This window comes from Ovis aries, chromosome 9 (assembly GCF_016772045.2).
Source record: "Ovis aries strain OAR_USU_Benz2616 breed Rambouillet chromosome 9, ARS-UI_Ramb_v3.0, whole genome shotgun sequence".
Lineage (NCBI taxonomy): Eukaryota > Metazoa > Chordata > Mammalia > Artiodactyla > Bovidae > Ovis > Ovis aries.
The window spans coordinates 90,425,693-90,449,223 of NC_056062.1; the positions used below are offsets into that span (position 1 = coordinate 90,425,693).

The following is a 23,531-nucleotide window of genomic DNA, read 5'->3' on the forward strand; positions in this document are numbered from 1 at the left end:
GGGATGGCGGAGCCTGGTGGGCTGCCATCTGTGGGGTTGCACAGAGTCGGACACGACTGAAGCGATGCTGCTGCAGCAACAGCAGCAGCAGCTTTCTTTATGATCCAACTCTCACATCCATACATGACTACTGGAAAAATCAAAGATTTGACTAGACGGATCTTTGTTGGTAAAGTAATGCCTCTGCTTTTTAATATGCTGTCTAGGTTGGTCATAGTTTTTCTTCCAAGAAGCAAGCGTCTTTTAATTTCATGGCTGCAGTCACCATCTCCAGTGATTCTGGAGCCCAAGAAAATAAAGTCTCTCACTGTTTCCCCACCTATCTGCCATGAAGTGATGGGGCCAGATGCCATGATCTTTGTTTTTTGTATGTTGAGTTTTAAGCCAACTTTTTCACTCTCCTCTTTCACTTTCATCAAGAGGCTCTTCAGTTCATCTTCAATTTCTGCCATAAGGGTGGTGTTGTCTGTGTATCTGACGTTACTGATACTTCTCTCGGCAATCTTAATTCTGGCTTGTGCTTTATCCAGCCAGGCATTACGCGTGATATAGTCTGCATATAAGTTAAATAAGCAGAGTGACAATATACGGCCTTTACGTACTCCTTTCCCGATTTGGAACCAGTCTGTTGTTACATGTCTGGTTCTAACTGTTACTTCTTGACCTGCATACAGATTTCTCAGGAGGCAGGTCAGGTGGTCTGGTATTTCGATCCTTTTAAGAAATTTCCAGTTTGTTGTGATTTACACAAAGGCTTTGGTTATACAATAAAGCAGAAGCAGATGGTGTTCTGGAATTCTCTTGCATTTTCTATGATCCAACGAAGGTTGGCAATTTGATCTCTAGTTCCTCTGCCTTTTCTAAAACCAGCTTGAACGTCTGGAAGTTCGCGGTTCACATACTGTTGAAGCATGACTTAGAGAATTTTGAGCATTACTTTGCTAGTGTGTGAGATGAGTGCAATTGTGCAGTAGTTTGAACATTCTTTGGCATTGCCTTTCTTAGGGATTGGAATGAAAACTGACCTTTTCCAGTCCTGTGGCCACTGCTGAGTTTTCCAAATTCGCTGGCATAGTAAGTGCGGCACTTTCATAGCATCATCTTTTAGGATTTGAAAATATCTCAGCTGGAATTCCATCACCTTCACCAGCTTTGTTCGTAGTGATGCTTCCTAAGGCCCACTTGACTTCACATTCCAGGATGTCTGGTGCTAGGTGAGTGATCACACCATCATGGTTGTCTGGGTCATGAAGATCTTTTTTGAATAATTATTCTGTGTATTCTTGCCACCTCTTCTTAATTTCTTGTGCTTCAGTTAGGTCCATACCATTTCTGTCCTTTATTGAGCCCATCTTTGCATGAAACGTTCCCTGGGTATCTCTAATTTTCTTGAAGAGATCTCCAGTCTTTCCCATTCTATTGCTTTCCTCTATTTCTTTGCATTGATCACCCAAGAAGGCTTTCTTGTCTTTCCTTGCTATTCTTTGGAACTCTGTATTCAAATGGGTATATCTTTCCTTTTCTCCTTTTCCTTTAGCTTCTCTTCTTTTTCAGCTATATGTAAGGCCTCCTGAGACAACCATTTTGCTTTTTTGCATTACTTTTTCTTGGGGATGGACTTGATCACTGCCTCCTGTACAGTGTCATGAACCTCCATCCATAGTCCTTCAGGCACTCTGTCTATCAGATCTAATCCTTTGACTGTATTTGTCACTTCCACTGTAAAATCATAAGATATTTGATTTAGGTCATACCTGTATGGTCTAGTGATTTTCCCTACTTTCTTCAATTTAAGCCTGAATTTGACAATAAGAAGTTCATGATCTGAGCCACAATCAGCTCCTAGTCTTGTTTTTGCTGAATGTATAGAGCTTCTCCATCTTTGGCTGCAAAGAATATAATCAATCTGATTTCGGTGTTGACCATCTGGTGATGTCCATGTGTAGAGTCTTCTCTTATGTTGTTGGAAGTGGGTGTTTGCTATGACCAGTGCGTTCTCTTGGCAAAACTGTATTAGCCTTTGCCCTGCTTCATTTTGTACTCCAAGGTCAAATTTGCCTGTTACTCCAGGTGTTTCTTGCCTTCCAACTTTTGCATTCCAGTCCCCTATGATGAAAAGGACATCTTTTTTGTATGTAAGTTCTAGGTTTTATAGATCTTCATAAAACCGTTCAACTTTAGCTTCTTAGCATTAATGGCTGGGGCAGACTTGGATTACTGTGATATTGAATGGTCTGCCTTGGAAATGAACAGAGATCGTTCTGTCATTCTTGAGATTGCACCCAATACTGCATTTCAGAGTCTTTTGTTGACTATGAGGGCTACTCCATTTCTTCTAAGGGATTCTTGCCCACAGTAGTAGATATAAGGGTCATCTGAATTAAATTTTCCCATTCCAACCCTAACCCTAACCCTAATCATGTTAGTTGACTGATTCTTAACATGTCAATATTCACTCTTGCCATCTCCTGTTTGACCACTTCCAATTTACCTTGATTCATGGACCCAACATTCCAGGTTCCTATGCAATATTGCTCTTTACAGCATTGGACTTTACTTCCATCACCAGTCATATCCACAACTGGGTGTTGTTTTCACTTTGTCTCCATCCCTTCAGTCTTTCTGGAGTTATTCCTCCACTGATCTCCAGTAGCATATTGGCACCTACTGACCTGGGGAGCTCATCTTTTCAGTGTCATATCTTTTTGCCTTTTCATACTGTTCATGGGATTCTCAAGGCAAGAATACTGAAGCGGCTTGCCATTAAAAGCACAGTAGAGACAGATCACAGATTTGGCTTCTCAGGTGGCTCAGTGATGAAGAACCCACCTGCCAATGCAGGAGACATGAATTGATCCTTGGGTTGGGAAGATGCCCTGGAGAAGCAAATGGCAACCCACTCCAGTATTCTTGCCTGGGAAATCCCATGGACAGAGGAGCCTGATGGGCTATAGTCCATGGGGTCACAAAGAGTCAGATACACCTTAGGGACTTGAAACAATAGAGAAGATTCAGTTTTTGAGATAATACGTACTCATAGCTTGGTACCTAAATGTCAGACCCTGTATAGGTATGAAGAATACAGAGTCCCTACCAAGCCACATAAGGGAATATGAAGACTGGTGAGGATCTGATCTCCAAAACCCATTCTGGGGGATAGATGAACCAGAACAGACTGAAGCTAAATTTTCAAGAGAACAATGAACATGTAACATGGGAAACATGACACAACAACAGAGGTTAAAGAAGGATAAAGACGAGGCATGTCCAAAGCTTTCCAATCAAAACAGAATCTGGCTCGCAATCCCAGACACAGCTTCCTTTAATATTCCACGAAGGCAATGGCCCCACTCCAGTACTCTTGCCTGGGAAATCCCATGGATGGAGGAGCCTGGTAGGCTACAGTCCATGGGGTCGCTAAGAGTCAGACACGACTGAGTGACTTCACTTTCACTTTTCACTTTCATTCACTGGAAATGGGAATGGCAACCCACTCCAGTGTTCTTGCCTGGAGAATCCCAGGGACGGGAGCCTGGTGGGCTGCCGTCTGTGGTGTTGCACAGAGTCGGACATGACTGATGTGACTTTGCAGCAGCAGCAGATAATATTTACAAAGCAGAGAAAAACAAAGATGCATCTACAAATGACTCTAAACAAGAGAAAACACAATGCTAAAATCTGGGAGGAATTTCAGTAATAAGCAAAGGGAACTAAATGAAAAAGGAAGATAAATCCCTCTCTTTCACTGTCTGATTGTGACTCATCAAGTCACACAGTCTGTATGTATCTATCATTAAACTATGCTGGCTACCTGTGCACTTCTTGCAAATAAAAGTGCTGTTTCTTCTAAGTGGTTACAGGACTGTTACTTACCCATTCTGTTGTTACCTTTGTCCAGCATCTTATTCTACCAGGAATAGCAACTTCCAAAACATATAAGGTAAGAAATTGATGGGTAAGTGGTGGATTGTCTAGTAATAGCATAAAGCATCATAGTTTGCCTAATTACAGAGGTTTCCATAGAACACATGGTGTGTATTGCAATTTTCCTTATATTCCATAGGTACAAAGAATGAGAGAATCTGCTAGAAAATACCACATCAGGACCACAAACTTTACTAGTTATATGTATAAACAGAATCTGGGAATTGGGCTGGGGCCCATGTATACAAACTTACTAATCAATGAAGACTGTAGAAAGGGAATTATCTACTGTATACGTAGGTAGGAAATGGAACCGAGAGCAACTTCCTAATGCCTGTTTGCTGGCAAATACCAAGTCTAGAAACCTAGTGCTTGTTCAAGGGTCAGAAGAGATAAAAATCAAAAGGAACTCCACGGACAAAACCTTTAACCTTTTGAGAGAAAGCATAACTTTAGAAATAACTGCCTACAGAAAACCAAAGAAAAAAGTTATTGTCATTTCAAAAAACTGTGTGGTATTCTCACATATCAGAATAAGACATTCTTGTATTACATAATACAACATAGAAAAAAAGATGAAATGCGAAATGAAATAAGACTGCATAAGAACATTAGAATTAAGAAACTTGGGTTATCTGATACCAGAGTCCATTGTGGAGAATAGCACACAAGAGACTGATTATGACCCAGAAAACCTATAGAAAAAGTATGCCAAGCCCTGTCACTGACAGAACAAGTCTGCCAATCCCTGCTCTATGCTTTTCCTGTTTTTCACTTGAAATACTTTATCTATCTGACATTTTCCACCTTGAGGGCTCAAATTAATATCCTGAATCCTTTGTTTATATAAAAAGCTGATAAAGCCAGAAGGCTTTAAATAAAACTAGTTCAATTCAAACTAAAACCACATGCATAGTTTTCGATCATATTGCAGCTAGTTGAAGGCATTCCAGTTCCAAGTTTAGCACTTTTTTGTCCTACGAGATAAACTTAGGTGTACAGACTTTTCCCTTACCTGTCTGTAGTAAGAAGAGCCTGGCTATGAATATCTTTTTTTTCAACCGCATGTTTATGCAGTTCATCAATATAATCCATAAGCTTCTTTTCAGTTTGTTCAGCTTTCCATCTCTTCTCTCTCTCTTCATCTAGTTCCTCGACAAGTGCCTAAAAAATACACCAATATATTTGTTCTGTGAACTCAGAAAAGTTACGTAGCCTCTCACTGCCTCAATTTTTTCATTTATAATATGGGAATAAAAGTATCTAACTCAAAGGGCTATGGTGAGAATTAAACAAAAGATGGAAGTAAAGCATGCAGAATAGTGCCTGGCATAAATAACCACTCAATAAATGTGTGAGTGTGTGTAAGTCACTTCAGTCGTGTCTGACTCTTTGTGACCCTATGGACTATAACCTGCTAGGCTCCTCTCCTTGGGATTCTCCAGGCAAGAAATACTGGAGTGGGTTGCCATGCCCTCCTCCAGGGATCTTCCTGACCCAGGGATCAACCAGCATCTGTTACTTGCAGGCAGGTTCTTTACCACTAGCACCACCTGCAAAACCTTCAATAAATGTTAACTGCTATTATTACTGTCATAACGACTATTACTATTTTCTAAATACTAAGGCCTTTATAACTGAGAACAAGAGTATAAAACCAACAACATAATATTGGAAGTAAAGTGTACTATACAATGAAAAGTATAACCAGTTGTTCACAAGTAAAATAAGGGAAAGAAGGTAAAAATTATAAAGCAATCTGTACTAAAAATTCCTAAATAACTCTAAATCTGGAAACCATGTGTCCAAAACTGGGTCAAAAGAGTCCATGAAAACCGTGAAATTATTTTCAAAATATTACTCAAATACTTAATGAGTTTCTCTAAGAAAGTTTCTCTGGGAAGACTATAGATTTCTTTAGATACTTAAAACACTCTAAGACTCCTAAGTTAGGAATCACTGTTTTAGGAAGAATTTGAAATTTTAGACCTATTTTCTCCTTCTGAAGCATATGGCAAAATGATTTCATTAAAATCTCATCTAAAATGTGTAATTTGCATTCCTTTAAAAATTATAAAAGTAGTGACATTACACAAAATCTGGAAATCAGGACAGGGAGAATAACCCAACTTCATCCCCTCAATAAAATATTTTGTGCTCAAAAAAACATGTATTATTTTTCTGGGGTTAACTTGTATTTAAAACTAAGATTATTCATATTCAATTTTTCTTAAATCTCTTAAATCATACCCGGTAAGTGCCATCTTCTGAACCATCATTGTTTAATTTCATTATTTCAGTTTTCTGGTTTTCTGATTCTTCTAATGTACTATTGTTTGGCAAAGACGAACTTATATATAATTCTTTAAGGAAAGGTGGTTTCATTTTACGATTACAACTGCAAATAAAAAACACAGTTAATAACCCAAAGAAATGTATGACACTTATAATTTTTACAACTTGGGTAATGACAGTCTAGCATAAAGAGATCCTTTTATGTAAATTTATATGAATATACTGACCAAACCTGAGCTGGCAAGGCTGAAAAGTCGAATCTTTGACATTAGGAAAGTAAAAAAAAATAAGACCACTCCTTAAGGAAGGAGTTGGGAGTATAAACGTCTGTGTGTCTTATCTGAATTTCTAGAACTAAAAGAAGTACCTTATAAAAGTACTGCTGTTTTTACTGTGGTGTTTAATAGTCTGAATAGTTTTGGAATAATAGGGGATTTTTGATCTTCGAGACGTTTTCTTACTACATTCTTTTCTGTTTCCATAGTCACTTTCAGAAGTCACATCTGTGTCTCTTTTTGGTCTGGGCTCTTTCTCAGGAACATTATCTATTATAGAATTAGAAGTCTAGAATAAAAAGAACAACAACAAAGTATTTTAAAAGTTCATTTTGGTATAAAAGAATATAGTTTGTTTTCTAAAATGTTAGAACTTTTCACAAGTTTAAGGATTTATAAACTAGGTATGTCTGCAACTTAAGACACGGGAATCAGCTTCTAGTATGGACAAATACGACCCTGCGAGACTCGATTCTCTCACAATCACAGTTACAAACTGGGGCAGAAATACAAATGAAACAAAAACCACCTAGAGATCCTGGAAAGTGAACTAGAGCAGGCTTATTCTAAAGAAGAGCTGACCCTTGAAAAAATGACCAGAATTAATTGTTTCTGCCTTACGGTTTTTAGCCTATGAACATATCACAATTGGCACTATGTAGGGAGTCTTAAAACTCAAGTGGAGAAACCACAGACTTTTGAGTCTGAAGAATTAGAGAGTATGGAGTAGGAAGTTCAGTAAAGGATTCAAAAGAGCAGCAGTTAAATCAAAGCAAATTAAATGCTTGCTATAACAGAATTATTAACACTCTTTAGAGGCCTATAGCAGCATCTAAAGTCTCCACAAAATGACACTCACTCTGTCCAGGACAAAATCCAAAATTACTCACAATAGGAAGAACCAGGAAAATATGACCTATTCTCAAGAGAAATGGCAATCAACAGAGACCTAACCTCAGAGACCTAAATGTTAAAATAAGCAGAGAAGAACTTTACAATTCTGATCATAACTATGCTCAATGACATAAAAAATGCTTATCATGAAAGAAAAGAAAATTCAGCAGAAAAGTAAAAATTATTTAAAAAATGGAAATTTTACAACTGAAAAAATACAATGTCTGAAGTAAAAACTGACTGACCACACTACAGAGAATGAGATGATAAAAGAAAGAATATGTAAACTTGAAGATAGCTCAGTGAAATTATTCAATATGAAGAACACAGAGGAAAAATTTAATAAAATGTACAGAGCCACAGGGGACTGTGGGATACATCAAAAGGCCTAAATGAAATTTGAAAAAAGAGGAAAGAGAATGGGACAGGAAAATATTTGAAGCAATGATGTCTGAAAATTCCAAAATTGAGGAAAGACATAAATGTACATTTAAGAATGATAAAAGGGGTCAGTTCATTAGGAAGAAAAAGTAGCCATAAATGTGTATGTGCTTAGAAAAAATATAGAGCTTTTAAAATATAAAAAGCAAATGTTGAGAGAATGCCAAGAAATAGACCCCCCCAAAATCAGTAAAATTAAAACTGCTGCTTACCAATAGACCATTAAGGAAATGAGCATGCAATTCACAGGTATCTGACAGAACATTAGTAGTCAAGATACAAAATAGATTCTTATAACCCAGTAACAGACTAACTCAATAAAGATATGGGCAAGATTTTTGAACACTTCACAAAAAATTCAATCAGCACATGAAAAAGTGCTTAACATCACCATTCATCAGTGAAATGCAAATTAAAATTACAACTAATGCCAGTATACGCTCACTAGAATGGATAAATAAGATCCATGCTGACAGTAAACCCTGCTGAGTCTGTGCAGCAACTGGACAGTCATACACTGCTGGCGGGCGTGCAATGGAACACTCACCTTGGGAAAGCCAGGCAGTGTCTTATTTAACTGAATAAACACCTACCCTGTCATCTAGAAAGTCTGGTTCTAGGCTATTCACTGAAGAGAAATGGAGACAAAAGTTCACAGAAAGACTTGCACTGTACTATTCAGTTTTATTCACAAACCTGGAAGGAATTCAGTGGCGTATCAATAGAGATAATGGAAAACTAAACTTTAGAATACTCATACAACAGAATACTACATACCAGTAAAAACAAACTACTGATACACATAATAACAGACTGATTTCAAGGTGATGCTGAGTGAAAGAGGCCTTACACAAAAGTGTTACATACTGTATAATTACATTTACATTAGGTTCTGGAAGAAGTATTAAATAACCTATGGTAAAAAACACAAGAAAAGTGATTGTGCGGTGGGGATGGGAGGTGGAATGCAGGAGAGGACTGCCTGTGAACAGCAGCGTGAGGGAACATTCTAAGACGACGGTGATGTTTACCTCCCTGTAAGTCTGGGTAACACACATGGTTACCGCTGCTGTTCAGTTCCCTTCCTGGATCACAGCCCTGCTGTGGCAAAGGGCCTCGTGTAACTCAAGGAAGCCCTGGGCCGCGCAGGGCCACCCAAGTTGGATGTGTCACACTGAAGAGTTCTGACAAGCGTGCTCCACTGGAGGAGGGAAGGGCAAACCACTCCAGTTTTCTTGACACGAGAATCCCATGAAGCACTGTGAAAAGCCAAAAGATATGACACTAGATGACGAGCCCCTCCCAAGGTGGAAGGTGTCCAATATGCTACTGGGAAGAGTGGAGGGCAATTACTAACAGCTCCAGAAGGAATGAGGCGGCTGGGCCAAGGGGAAGTGATGCTCAGTCATGGATGTATCTGGGGGTCAAAGTGAAGTCTGATGCTATAAAGAACGGCATTTCATAGGAACCTGGAATGTTAGGTCCATGTTGAGGTCCATGTTAGGTCCAAGCTAAGTTGGACATAGTCAAGCAAGAGATGGCAAGAGTGAATCTCAACATCTTAGGAATTAAGGACTAAAATGGAAGGGAATGGGCAAGAATTACTTAGAAGAAATATAGTCAACAAGAGTCCAAAATGCTGTACTTGGGTGTGATCTCAAAAACAACAGAATGATCTTGGTTCACTTCCAGGGCAAAACATTCAACATTACAATAATCCAGGTCTATGCCCCAACTACTAATGCTGAAGAAGCTGAAGTTGATCTGTTCTATGAAGACCTACAAGACCTTCTAGAACTAACACTAACAAAAGCTGTCCTTTTCATCACAGGGGATTGGAATGAATCAAGAGATACCTGGAGTAACACACAAGTTTGTCCCTGGAGTACAAAATGGAGCAGGGCAAGGGCTAACAGGAGTTCTGTCAAGAGAATGCACTGGTCAGAGCAAACACCTTTTCCAGCAACACAAGAGACACCTCTACATATGGAATCACCAAATGGTCAACACTAAAATCAGACTGATTATATTCTTTGCGTTAACAGGCAATTTAGAGAATTGTAGAGCCAATTCAGAGAATACAACATCTCTATTTTACATCAAAAGTAAAAAAAAGTAAATGTAAATACTTTTAAAAAAACACTGAACTCCATAAAGATACACAGGCTTAAATATTTACAGAGGGAAGACTACTGATGTGTAGTTCACTTTGAAATGTGTGACAGAATAACAGTTTGAAAAATGAATAGGCATATGATGAAATAAACACAGTAGTATGTTGGCAGTGGAATCTAATTGGTGGATATACTGGTATTCACTAAGAAAGTCTCTTATATTGCTCAAAGTTTTAAAACATTCATAATAAAATGGTGTTAAAAAATGAAAATCTAAGACAAAGCAGTCTTTCACAGAAAGAATTCTCACAATTAGTGTAATAATTAAAGTACAATAATTAGGAAGAATAACTATCACTATATTATAGCACATTTTCAGTAACTTTATGACTTTACTTATAATTTAAGTGTATGTATCAATTGAAATTCAAAATGTATGTTTACCCTTTACACTAAGGTAGTAAAAAAGAAGGGCTTCCCTGGCAGCTCAGAAGTTAAAGCCTGCAATGTGGGAGATCTGGGTTCAATCCCTGGGTTGGGAAGATCCCTTGGAGAAGGAAATGGCAACCCACTCCAGGATTCTTGCCTGGAGAATCCCATGGACAGAGGAGCCTGGCAGGCTACAGCCCATGGGGTCACGAAGAGTCGGGTACAGCTGAGCGACTTCACTTTCACTTTTCCCTGGCAGCTTAGCTGGTAAAGAATCAACATGCAATGCAGGAGATCTGGGTTCGATTCCTGGATTGGGAAGCTCCCCTGGAGAAGGGATAGGCTACCCACTCTAGTATTTTGGGGCTTCCCTGGTGGCTCAGATAGTCAAGAATCCACCTGCAATGTGGGAGACCTGGGCTCGATCCCTGTGTTGGGAAGATCCCTTGGAGGGCATGGCAACCCACTCCAGTATTACTGCCTGGAGAATCCCCATGGATAGAGGAACGGGGCAGGCTACCGTCCATGGGGTCACACAGACGGACATTATTAAGCAACTAAGCACAGCACAGCACTGCACAAAAGAGGTCCTTCTCTCAAACATTTTTCACATTTGTAGCAATAAATCATCCTCTCACCTGCTGCCCCACCCCACCCCCACAAGCTAGACTCCTGTTCTCAGTCATAAAGTAAGAAGAATTATCACTGAGTGAGACACATGACTGCGGAAAGGATACCAGAGTGGATTTTACGACATTTGAGTTTGAAGTTCAACTCTGCCTCACTAAAATAAAGGACTCAAACTGAGTTTCTATTCTACTTAACAACAACAATATATTAATCCTTATCTACTTGATTGAACTGTTGAGAGGATGGCCTAAGAGAAGCTGAAAAGTGCACTCTGAAAGAGAATGTTAAGCTTAAATCTAAGCTCTGACACGGGCAGAAGAGTCGGCCACTGGAAAAAATGGAAGATGAGCTCTGAGGAGACGAAGGTCCTACCAGCTTGGTGGGGTGTTATCAGCGATGCCAAGGAATGCATCCACCAGCTCTCCCGTCCCAGCTCTCCTCTGATCTACCTGTGGCCCAAGCTGAAACCTCCATGGATTTCTGGCATACGGGATCCTTAGTCTTATGCACATACTCACCTAAGGTAGATCTCATGTTTATTAAGCATTGCTAGTGTTAAAAGATAATAGTTCAGAATTACTACAAACCAGTGAACCATAATCATTCCATAAGCATTTGCTATTACCCACTCTCAGGAATCGAAGCAGGAATTTTAACTTGCCACTTAGCTATAAGTTTTAGAAGTGGTTTTGACTATAAAAACAACTGAAGAGAAAGTAGAGGCCAAAGTTGCTCAGATATCCTCTGTGTTAGTAAGCACTGAATCCAAAGAGTTCTGTTTATTTGAAGTAAAAGGTAGATGGATGGAACCAATGCGAAGTACAGAACACCCAATGAATTACCTAAGATGTGAAGAAGACCCTCGAGGAAAATGAGTGGGAAAAATGTGTTACTGCTAGTACTATAAGACAATCCAACTGTAAAGGAAAAAGATAAACATACACACCAATGCCAGAAATATAGATTGTTTCTGGTTGGTCAGCTTGTAGTCAATTTTTTGCTCATTTTCTTAATCTCTTTCTTCAACAAACACACTGCTTAGAAAAGCAGGAAAAATACTTACTTCACTGAGAAGCTGTAAAATTTGATCATCTAATTTCTGCAGTTTCATCTCATTCTGAAGATCATTTTCATGATTCACTTTCTCTGGCTCGGAAGAGGGACACACAGACATGAGCGACGTCAAACCCGTGTCTGTAGGTGTGCTTGCAAACTGATCCAAGGGCGCTGTGTCGCCGACGGGGGGCGCCACTGGCATCCCGTCAGTGATCTGGGACACGGAGGCAAACCAGAACCCTTTACATTGACATTTATTAAAATCTGAAAACATCCTTTACATTAGAAAAAACGAAACAGTACTATACCTCATCTTCACTTATATTTAGGGGAGACTCAGAAGAAACTAAATTATCCAAAAGACCTTCGAAGCACTGTAGGTGTGATGAATTTATTTCTGCCATATTTATTGGCTCACCAAATATGTTTTTACAATCTAGGATTCTGAGCTGCGGCAAAGTCTGGAGCATAACTGCTCTGTATCCTTGGAAACAAATCATTGAAATGAAAACTCAAGCATAAAACAAAGGTTAACTACGTTTAGACTAAAGTAAACCTATCAGCTACCACATATATCACCTGAATGATAAAATTAGTCCTGGAATGGAACTAATAAACTAACAAAAAACTACTCATCCTCTCCAGTGTGCAATCATTAAATACAGAACAAACAAAACACTATGCCCAAATCCCTCCCAAACAGTCCTCCTGATGAAATGAGAGAGTTAGTATCATTTCTGCATTGTTCATAAAACTGCCTTAAAGGTATAAATGCACGAAACCAGTAGCAATGTACTCTAGACAGGAGGCCAAACATACCTCTTGCTTATCTGTAATAAAACTAGTACAGATGTAAATCAGGATGATAAGAATAACAATCAGAGACCAAAATTTTGCTAGTGAGGCTGTAAGTATTAACCAGCTTAAACATTTCCACTTTCTCCTCTTACATTACATACAACCAGGATTAAAATAGGCAATCTATCGAGTATTTAAGAATATGATCATCGTCCTTAAGTACAATAAAATAGGAGAAATCTGGAAAATGAACATTAATTTGGTTTTTAGGCTAACAAAAATGCTTTAGTTAATTTTGCTCAACTGCAAGTAAAGTGGTTGGAAAAAACTCCAAAAGAAAGAAGTCTAGCAAATTAACATCAGAAACTTTAAGGAAAGAAAAGTAATTTCAGTAATAAAAAACTCTGGGGAGTGGGCAACTGTGTTCAGAGAAATACCTCATCTAGGAAAGAAAGTGAAAAGCAAGGGTTCAAATTTTTGGAACTAGAGGCTCTTGAGATGAGATTATTAGAAAAAATAAATCCAGCTTGTGGGTTAGTAAAGGAAAATAAACTGTAAGGGTTTCCCTCCCAAACAGAAATCTGTTCTGATTTTCAGGGAGATTCTATTATCATGTAGGAAAACAGGTGATCTCAAACCTAACATATTCTTCTGCAAAGTAAAACTATCAAAACAGGTTTCCATTCTGGGAAAAGCCTTCTTATAACTGCATATTAATGAGACTAGAGCTGCTTCAGCCAACTTCTATCCAAAAAGATCTTAAGAATTTATGTTCATATTCTACATTTGAATCTTGTTGTTAGGTTAAGCATTTGAGATAAATGAGTTCTAGAAATGGCAGTCTGGTCTGCTTTATCTTCACGGATCTCAATAATTTTGAATTAGATCAAACGGCATTTCAGTAGCATCTTCTATACAGCATATTAAGTTTAAGCTTTCTTCTTAAAAAAATCATTTACTTATGAATAATTTAAGACAGTCACATGGTGTAAAATTCAGAAGACAGTAAAAAGTTTTTCTAACATTTATTGATTTTCAGCTGCCCTTTTCACATTTCCTGATCCCCACCCACCAAATTCTGAAGCTAATAATTATTATCAGTTTTTTTGTGAATCCTTCTAGCTATTTTATATGTATAGTCTGCAAACACACACAGTTACCCTTTGAACACAAATAGTAGCCTATTAAACACACTGCTTTGCAACTTGCTTGCTTTTCTTTCTATTAACAGTGGTATATCTTGGAGATAACTCCTTTCAATAGCTACAAAGATTCTATATTCTTTTTTTTTATGGTTGCTTAGTATTATACAAATATATTATTAACAATTTAATTTTGAAGCATCATTTATTAAATATAAAGCTGTCTAAATACAATTTCTTATCTGTTCAGCTTGTATCCCTCTTCAACAGTAATTCAGTCTTAATAAAATAATTTATTTGTAATTATATTTTTCCAAAAATATTAAGCTGCAAAATTTAAGACAAATTCAAGGAGGTCATAAACAGTTGTTTCAAAAAATAAAGAAGCTTTTAATATTGTTATAAAAAGTATTATGTGAATCATTCATACCTGGTAAATGACAGACAGGATTATCCTCTCCATTTTTTTCCAGAATAAGATTAGTCAAGAAGTGTAATCCTACTGTACACTGAAGTAGGTGATGGATACTATCGATACAATTACTATGCAGGTCAATATATCTAAGTTTGTGTTTAATTCCATGAAGAGGCATCAAACCTGCAATACAAACAATGCTCTTGTGATGTCACAGCAGCCATTTTTCTAATAGCTAATTAAAAATAACTTTCACATTTGTTTTAAAGAGGCAAAGGAGCTGGATTAGTAAAACACTGCTGCCAACGGCTAGCCAACAAATAGGGTATCAGCAAAGTGAGCTGTTTTGAAGAAACGAGGGTTTGGCATCTCTCGAGGCCAGAGCCCTGGGTACTTAGGCTTTGGTTCTCCGCCAACAAAAAAATGGGCCTCCCCAGGCCCATGCACTTTTATGAGAATAAGAATAAGGCAATGGCTTCCAAGTTCTCAACCAACACACCTTTTTAAATCATCAGACATAAGCTAATACTCCAATTTTACTGGGTTGAGTATAAAATAAACACCAACAGCATCCCTTTGATTTAGTTCCCTGGGTAACGTTTCTCGCCTAAGCTCATCTAGAGCAAGGTGACGTCAGAAACTAGATCTGCAGTAGAGGCTTCTGGTGCCAGCACAGCCCTTGGCTGGCCTGACTTCAGCCCCAGCTGCGGTGCACAGGGGTCAGAGTTTTACTCAAAACCGAGTGTGCTGAGCAAGGTTTAACCCAGAAGTGTGAGGCAGTCAAAACACCTCCAGGAGCGCCCCTCAACGAGAGGAGAATCACGCGCAGCAGCAGGCCCTAGCTTCCCTTCTTTCGGAAGGGCCATTCTTTCAAAAGGACCTGTCTACTCTGCTCCACTGAAGGTCTTAGTTTTCGAATTTTGCCTGGCTTAGTACTCTCCATTCATAAATACACAAACTTCTAGTTATTTGAAAACATTAACACAAATAGGAAGAAAAAATATAAAAAATTAACATAAAAACTGCCCTAACATAATAATAAAAGGATAAGTACACAATATAGTACTGTGCTTAATTGCTCAGTCGTATCCAACTCTTTGTGACCCCATGGGCTGTAGCCCGCCAGGCTCCTCTGTCCATCGGATTCTCCAGGCAAGAATCCTGGAGAGGTTGCCATGCCCTCCTCCAGGGGATCTTCCCGACCCAGGGATTGAACCCGGCTCTCCCACATTGCAGGGGATTCTGGAAGACCATTATAGTACTATACTAACACTATTGATAATAATGTAAGAGGACTCACCTTTCTTTTCTTTCTTCCATTTCTTCAACCTGACTGGAATACTCTTTTCTCCTCAATGATCTTTGTTTCTTGCTAACTTCTACTTATCTTTTTTTACAGAGCTGCCTCTCTTATTTTCTTCATAGGCTTTATCACTAACTTCTGTTCATCTGTCACACCCTCAGAAGTCTTCTTTGACCACTCACTACAAGATCAGATTGCCTGTCATGTATTCTTATGCGTACTCAACATTTCTTCTCAATTTACCATCACATTTCTGAGTTCCAGTTCCCTGTTACCCATTATTTCTCTTAAGCTGCAACTTCACCTCCCTTTTATGTCTCAGTTTTAAAGTGCCCCTGGGGACTCATTCCAGGTCCTCCTTCTCTAGCCACAGACTCAGAATCTCCCAGATTCATGGCAACAAACACCACTGAAGTCCCGAATCTACAACACCCACTGTGATGCCCTACCCCCAAACTGCAGATCACACACACACATCCCCCAACGATGTCCTCAAATTTAAGACAGAATCCTTAATTCTTACCCCTGCACACATACACACACACACACACACACACACACACACACACACACATATACCTCACAAGGTTCTCAAATTTGAGAATCTACAATTCTTATCCCTGCTCCAATCTTTCCCATGTCAGGAAATAGCACCATCATCCACTCCCTTCACTTCCTCATCTCAATCTATCGGCAAATTCTATGAACTCCACATGTAAACTCTATGTATTTACACCTCTATACTATTTTCATACTAGTCCAAGGCCCCGTCACCTCACACCCAGACCACAGAAAGAGCTTTCTAACTGGCTACTGGCCTTTCACTCCTGTCCTACCAAACTTCATTCTTCACCCACTCAGCAGCCAGAGTGATTCTTTAAGCAGATGGATTAGATTAAGTACTTACTGGTTTAAAGCCTTTCAGTGGCTTCCCACTGTTCTTAGAATAATATGCCAATTTCTCACCCTGCTTATGAAGCTCTATGTGATCTGACTTTGCCTACTTTCCCACCTCTTTTCTTAGCGCATTAATCCATCATTTGCTACACTCTAGTTGCAGGAGGCTTTTTCCTGTTCCTTATCCTGGCAAGCTTGATCACACCTTTGTGTTTCTGCATGTGCTTAATAATATAAACTGTTATTACCCAATGAAGTATTTTTAAACATATAAAATGTCATTCCAAGAATTATCTATTAGAACTTATAGTTTTATATTTTCCTTTGGACTGCAAACAGATCAGTCAATCCTAAAGGAAATCAATCCTGAATATTCATTGGAAGAAATGATGTTGAAGCTGAAGGTCCAATACTGTGGTCACCTGATGTGAAGAGCTGACTCATTAGAAAAGACCCTGATGCTGGGAAAGATTGAAGGTGGGAGAAGGTGACGACAGAGGATGAGATGGTTGGATGGCATCACTGACTCGATGGACATGAGTTTGAGCAAGCTCTGGGAGATGGTGAAGGACGGGGAAGCCTAGTGTGCTGCAGTCCATGGGATCACAAAGAGTTGGATATGACTGAGTGACTGAACAACAAAATTATATCCATACATAGAATTTGATGTGCTTTAACAAACATATATGGTTATGTTACCCTTACAATGGAGATGAAGAACATTTTCATCACTTAAATCATTGTGTCCCTATGTAAATCACTCTTCTCTCATCTTCAATCCCTGGTAACTAATTATCTCATTTCTCCCTTTGTATCTCTGCCTATGTCAGAATATCACACAAATGGGATCATACAATATAATTTTCTGTGATTTGCTCCCTTCACTTAGAATGAGTTCCGTTCAGTCCCTCAGTTGTGTCCGACTCTTTGTAACCCCATGGACTACAGCTTTCCTGTCCACCAACTCCTGGAGCTTACTCAAACTCATTGAGTTGGTGATGCCATCCAATCATCTCATCCTCTGTCATCCCCTGCTCTTCCTGTTTTCAACCTCTCGCAGCATCAGGGTCTTTTCCAATGAGTCTGTTTTTTACATCAAGTGGCCAAAGTATTGGAATTTCAGCTTCAGCATCTATCCTTCCAATGATTATTCAGGACTGATTTAGGATTGACTGTCTTCTCCACCACCACAGATCAGAAGCATCAATTCTTCGGTGCTCAGCTTTCTTTATGGTCTAACTCTCACATCCACACGTGACTACTAGGAAAACCATAGCTTTGATGGGATGGACCTTTGCTGGCAAAGTAATGTCTCTGCTTTCTAATATGCTGTCTAGGTTGGTCATAGCTTTTCTTCCAAGGAGCATCTTTTAATTTTATGGCTGCAGTGATTTTGGAGCCCAAGAAAATAAAGTCCGTCACTGTTTCCATTGTTTCCCCATCTATTTGCCGTGAAGTAATGGGACCAGGTGCCATGATCTTCGTTTTTTGAATGTTGAGTTTTAAGCCAACCCAAGTCTCTCTCATTGCAGGTGGATTCTTTACCAGCTGAGTCACCAGGGAAGCCCAAGAATACTGGAGTGGGTAGCCTACCCCTTCTCCAGTGGATCTTCCTGACCCAGGAATTGAACTGGGGTCTCCTGCATTGCAGGTAGATTCTTTACCAACTGAGCTACCAGGGAAGTCCTCACTTAGCATAACTTACTGCAATATTTTTAGATTTATCTATGTTGCTGCATATATCAATAGTTCACTCTCGCTCTCTTTTTTTTTTGGCTGTACATATGGGATTTTAGATCCCTGATCAGGGCTCCAACCTATATCCCCTGCACTGGAAACATGGAGTCTCAACCACTGGACTGCCAAAGAAGACCCCATAGTTCATTCCCTTTTACTGCCAAGTAATGACCCATCCTGTGGATGTAACACAATTTGTTTATCTATTTACCAGGTGATAGACATATGGGTGTTTTCTAATTTTGGAGATTATGAATAACCATATAAACATGATAATTTTAAAAAGAAATATAATCGTTTTACCATTCACATACAAGTCTTTGATTAGACATCTTTTCATTTCTGCTAGGTAAACACCTAGGAGTAGAAAAGCATGATTATATGCTTACCTTCGAACTATTTTCCAAAGTTTAGTTTTACCATTTTGAATTCTACTAGTAATGTATGAAAGCTTTAATCTATTTCATCAACATTTTATATTGTAAGTTTTTTAAACTATATCTAGTCTAGAGGTATGAAATGGATCTCACTGTGATTTTAATTTGCATTTCCTTAATTACTCAGGATGTAAAACTTTTTTTTTTTTGATCCTCTGGAGAAGAGTCTGCTCAAATCCTTTATTTTTTTTAGGGAGCTGATATGATCTCATTTGTTTTACTTCCCCACTACAATGTAAGCCCTGTGACAAGAAACTTATCTATTTGTTATAATATTTTTTCGTCACTATTGAATAGTGCTTGATAGAATGATCTTCAATAAATATCTGTTGAGTAAAACTATCATATCCAAGATTCACATTTTTCAGTTAAGGAAGCTACATCCAAAGAACAATATACTTTGCCCAACATTATACTGCAGAGACAGAGCTATGGTTAATACTCAATTCTAATACTTTCACATTTTGGGGGAAAAAATGTTTTTACAAATTAAAATACTGTTGCTACTTTGGTTAAGGGTAGGGACTAGGTCACTGTATTTTATCTTTTGTGTACTAAATTCCTGGCATGTGAAATGTGAAAGTCGCTCAGTCCTGTCCGACTCTTTGCGACCCCATGGACTGTAGTCCATGAAATTTTCCAGGCCAGAATACTGGAGTGGTAGCCTTTCCCTTCTCCAGGGGATCTTCCCAACCCAGGGATCGAACCCAGATTCCTGGCATAGGATAGCATTTTCCTAGCAGGGGAGAAAAGCTAACAAATGAAATAAGACTGATTCAAATACCATATTGATAAGGATTATGAAGATAATTAGGGGCTTCCCAGATAGCATCCCAGAATCCACCTGCCAATACATGAGATGCAAGAGACAGAGGTTTGATCCCTGGGTCAGGAAGATCCCCCAGAGGAGGGAATGGCAACTCACTCCAGTGTTTTTGCCTAAAGAGTCCACGGACAGAGGAGGCTGGCAGGGACTGGGTTTGCGAAGAGCTGGACGTGACTGACTAACAGATAAGCAGCAGAATGAAGATAATTACAGAATTTCCATGGTTCTGACATTAAGAATAATCATAAAACTTTGCTCACTCTGTTAGTGTATCACTGTAAGTCATTAAAAGATTAACAGTTTTTAGTGCTCTTAGACATGGAAATGTCAAAAAGAAAAAACCTTCTGTGATAGTCAATTTGCTATAGCCTCTGGAATGCTACACACCTGTGCTACATCCAGCGTGGTAGAGCTAGCCACACGTGGCTTTTTAAATTGAAATAAAAATTTAATTAAAATTAACTAAAATTACAAATTCAGTTCCTCAGTGTACTAGTCACATTTTAAGAGCTCAAAGGCACATCTGTCTATTAGTTGCCATACCAGACAGTACACACACAGAGTATTCTTATCACTGTGAAAAGTTCTATTGGAACTATTCCTCTCTATATATTGATAACATAACTCATCAATTCTCTAAGATTAAAAGTACATCCCTCCCAAAGTTTGTCCTTCCTAACCTAATTTTTCCTGTAACTTGTTACTCTAGTTTTCATTCCTGGGTTTTTATTTAGCTTAGGTTCAGCCCCAACAAAAAAATATGACCGAGAAACACTCTAGATGAGATTTTAAGTCAAAAATTGGATTATTCAGTTCTACAACATACAGAGCTATATCACTCATTACGTGTGGCCAATACTCAGCTTTATAGAAAACAGAAGCTTATCTACTTACCACTAAGATCATTTATGTGGTTGTAAGATAAATTCAATCTAGTCAGATTACTTAGTGCTTCAAGACCTAAAATAAAATAAAGTCATTACAAGATTCAAATAATCAACTAATTAGGGTTATATACTATTACATGACTATTTCAGGTTGCTTTGAAGTACATCTACAGTTGATAACAATGAGATCAATTTTATTGATATTTTGCAAAATAATTTTTTAAAAAAATTGGTAACTTTTTTAGAAAAAAACTTTTCATATAATGACTTTTAGAGTCAGCATTGAAAAATTTATGAATATTTATCATCTCCCTTACACAAAGTAATACATGAAAAGCACTTACAAACCTTCTATTCTTGTGATCAAATTGCAGGACAAATTTAAAGTGCATAGTTTTGTCAGTGTGTTTAGTCCTTCAATTTGACTTATTTGATTAGATGACAGATCTAAATGTTGTAAATTCCAAATGTGATCAATGGATGTGATCTTCGAGATGTTATTGCAATGAAGATTGATGGCATGAAGAGCTGAATCTAAAGATAACTCTGAAATGCTACAAAGGAAAATACATATTATTAAAAACAAGTAAAAAATGTTCTTAAAAATCATGACTGAAAAACTAAAATTAACCAAAGAGCACATAGATGGTATGCAGGTACTCAATTCATTCTATAATAAAATTCTTTCTACTTAAGGTAGCTTTGAAATGTCTCATTAGGTGCAATGTTTCTTACAACCAGCCAGCATTTGGTACCATTTATATAAATAAGTAACTCAGTCAAGAAAGGAAAGAGATGCTGGGCATTTCTTGGTTTTATATGCAGTCATCAGTATAAAGCAAAAGCAATATTTATAAAAGTTCAAATCTGCACTTTTTTTTTTGCTATTTGAGTAAATGAATTAGTCTCTCTAAACCTGTTTCCCCGGCTCATTTAATTCTCACAACTCCAAGCAGTAGGTATTTAAGGATGTGATTTACAGAAAGTAGGTACCTTGTCCAAGCTCTTCTGCAAATCACCTAACTGAGCCAGGATAAATATGGACCTGACACCTGAGTTTACAATCTTACTCTCATCACTGTCTGCAATGTCTGTTTAACCCAGAATGTAGCTGATTTCAAAATAAACCACTAACTTTTGCCATTTGTAGTGAAAAAGTCCCTGTCTTCCCTTGCTGAAACTTGGACTGCATCTCCTCTAGATGGAACTCATCTTTTCATTCTCTGAATTGCTGCTATTTTAAACGAGAGTCTCTTCTGAAGATAGGAGTTCCAGGAATACAAGCTACAGTGCACATAATTCAGATATGCTGGAACTGGGACACATGAAATCAGGGGCATCTCTTCCATGTTTTGTAGCAGCTACAGTAAAGTTGTAGGAAATCTCAAAGCAGGAAAATGAGTTAGCAGTCAAGGAGTAAAAAAGGAAAACAAGAATTCAGGTTTGTTTCCAAATTAGTATTAAGAATCTCAAATTTAAAATTGAAACACATAAAGTTTGAATATGTTGTAAGATCATTCAATTTATGCTTTACTCTTCAGACTGAAGCTCATAAGAACCCCTGGCAGAAAAAGACTGCTGCTGCTGCTGCTGCTGCTGCTGCTGCTAAGTCACTTCAGTCGTGTCTGACTCTGTGCGACCCCATAGACGGCAGCTCACCAGGCTTCCCCCTCCCTGGGTTTTCTCCAGGCAAGAACACTGGAGTGGGTTGCCATTTCCTTCTCCAATGCATGAAAGTGAAAAGTTAAAGTGAAGTCGCTCAGTCGTGTCTGACTCTTAGCGACCTCATGGACTACAGCCCACCAGGCTCCTCTGACCATGGGATTCTCCAGCCCAAAATCCTGAAGTGGGTAGCCTTTCCCTTCTCCAGGGGATCTTTCCAACCCAGGGATCAAACCCAGGTCTCCCCCAATGCAGGCGGATTCTTTACCAGCTGAGCCACCAGGGAATCCCTAAGAGTAGAGGGAGTGTGTGTGTGGAAGTCTCTGAAAATATAAAGCTGCTAAATAGGTGCTTACCCAATCTCTACCGCTGGTGCTTTCATAGTTTGCCCTGGTTAATTACGATCAGCCTGTTTAACTTTCTAAAACTCAGCTTCCAGAGGGTATCAGGCTAAGTGAAAAACATTTATAGATGATGGTGGTGCTGTTCAGTTCAGTCGATCAGTCGTGTCCAACTCTGTGCAATCCCATAAACAGCAGCCCACTAGGCTCCCCCGTCCATGGGATTTTCCAGGCAAGAGTACTGGAGTGGGGTGCTATTGCCTTCTCCGAAATTTCATACTAGCACTCTCTGAATGTGACTATTTCTAATATTTTCCAGTTGTCTAGCTTCTGTCACTTACTGGGGCTTCCCTGGTGGTTCAGACAGTAAAGAATCTGCTTACAATGCAGGAGACCCAGGATGAGCTATTATTTAGTGCCAGACCTTATGCTAGTAACACATGCTCCTAATGACAGCCATTTATTTTTTGAAACATTGTTTCCGGAAACTAATATTGTGCAGATATCTAGTATAGTTATCTGAAAAAGCAGGCTGTGAAATTAGACAGAAATGATTTTGAATTCAAACTTAGTCCACCAGCTGCATGAAGCTGGGAAAGTTATAAAGATCTTCTGAGTCTCAGATAGGTCCCCTGTAATACTACTACCTTGCACAATTCTGAGGATTGATGATAATACAGTCACGCACAGAGATGGCATTCAACGTGGCAGCTACTATTAAATATAAATGTAAATACTCCTTTGAAAAAACACCTTCGTGGAATTTTCTGGCAAATTTTAGATCGAGATCTAGAACAAGCTGCTTTGATTATCGGTAGGGTGTGCACAGAGCGCAGGCAACAAAGAAACCATGTATGTGGAAAGGCAAAGACAAGCCTACTATGGCACAGAACTGCCTGTTTGGGGCTTTAGTGTGCCTAATGACAGGGTGCCAACTGGAAAAAAGGAGAGGGGTAAGACAAAAAAAAGCACACAGGGGCCAATCAGCAACGCAGAACCAAGAGCCTAGTATCGTGCACACATTTGGG

At 38.7% G+C, this 23,531-nt stretch overlaps 1 protein-coding gene across 1 annotated transcript in view; it reads right to left on the reverse strand.

The window, feature by feature from the left end:
* Positions 1–23,531, reverse strand: part of LRRCC1 (leucine rich repeat and coiled-coil centrosomal protein 1) — a 45,223-nt gene that overhangs the window by 21,035 nt on the left and 657 nt on the right. The window contains exons 2-9 of the mRNA XM_004011859.6: positions 20,849–21,054; positions 20,508–20,573; positions 14,429–14,596; positions 12,367–12,542; positions 12,066–12,272; positions 6,587–6,783; positions 6,175–6,322; positions 4,940–5,088 (exon numbers count right to left, since the gene is read on the reverse strand). Coding sequence (XP_004011908.1) covers positions 4,940–5,088; positions 6,175–6,322; positions 6,587–6,783; positions 12,066–12,272; positions 12,367–12,542; positions 14,429–14,596; positions 20,508–20,573; positions 20,849–21,054 — 1,317 coding nt within the window. The remainder of the gene's footprint in view (positions 1–4,939; positions 5,089–6,174; positions 6,323–6,586; positions 6,784–12,065; positions 12,273–12,366; positions 12,543–14,428; positions 14,597–20,507; positions 20,574–20,848; positions 21,055–23,531) is intronic.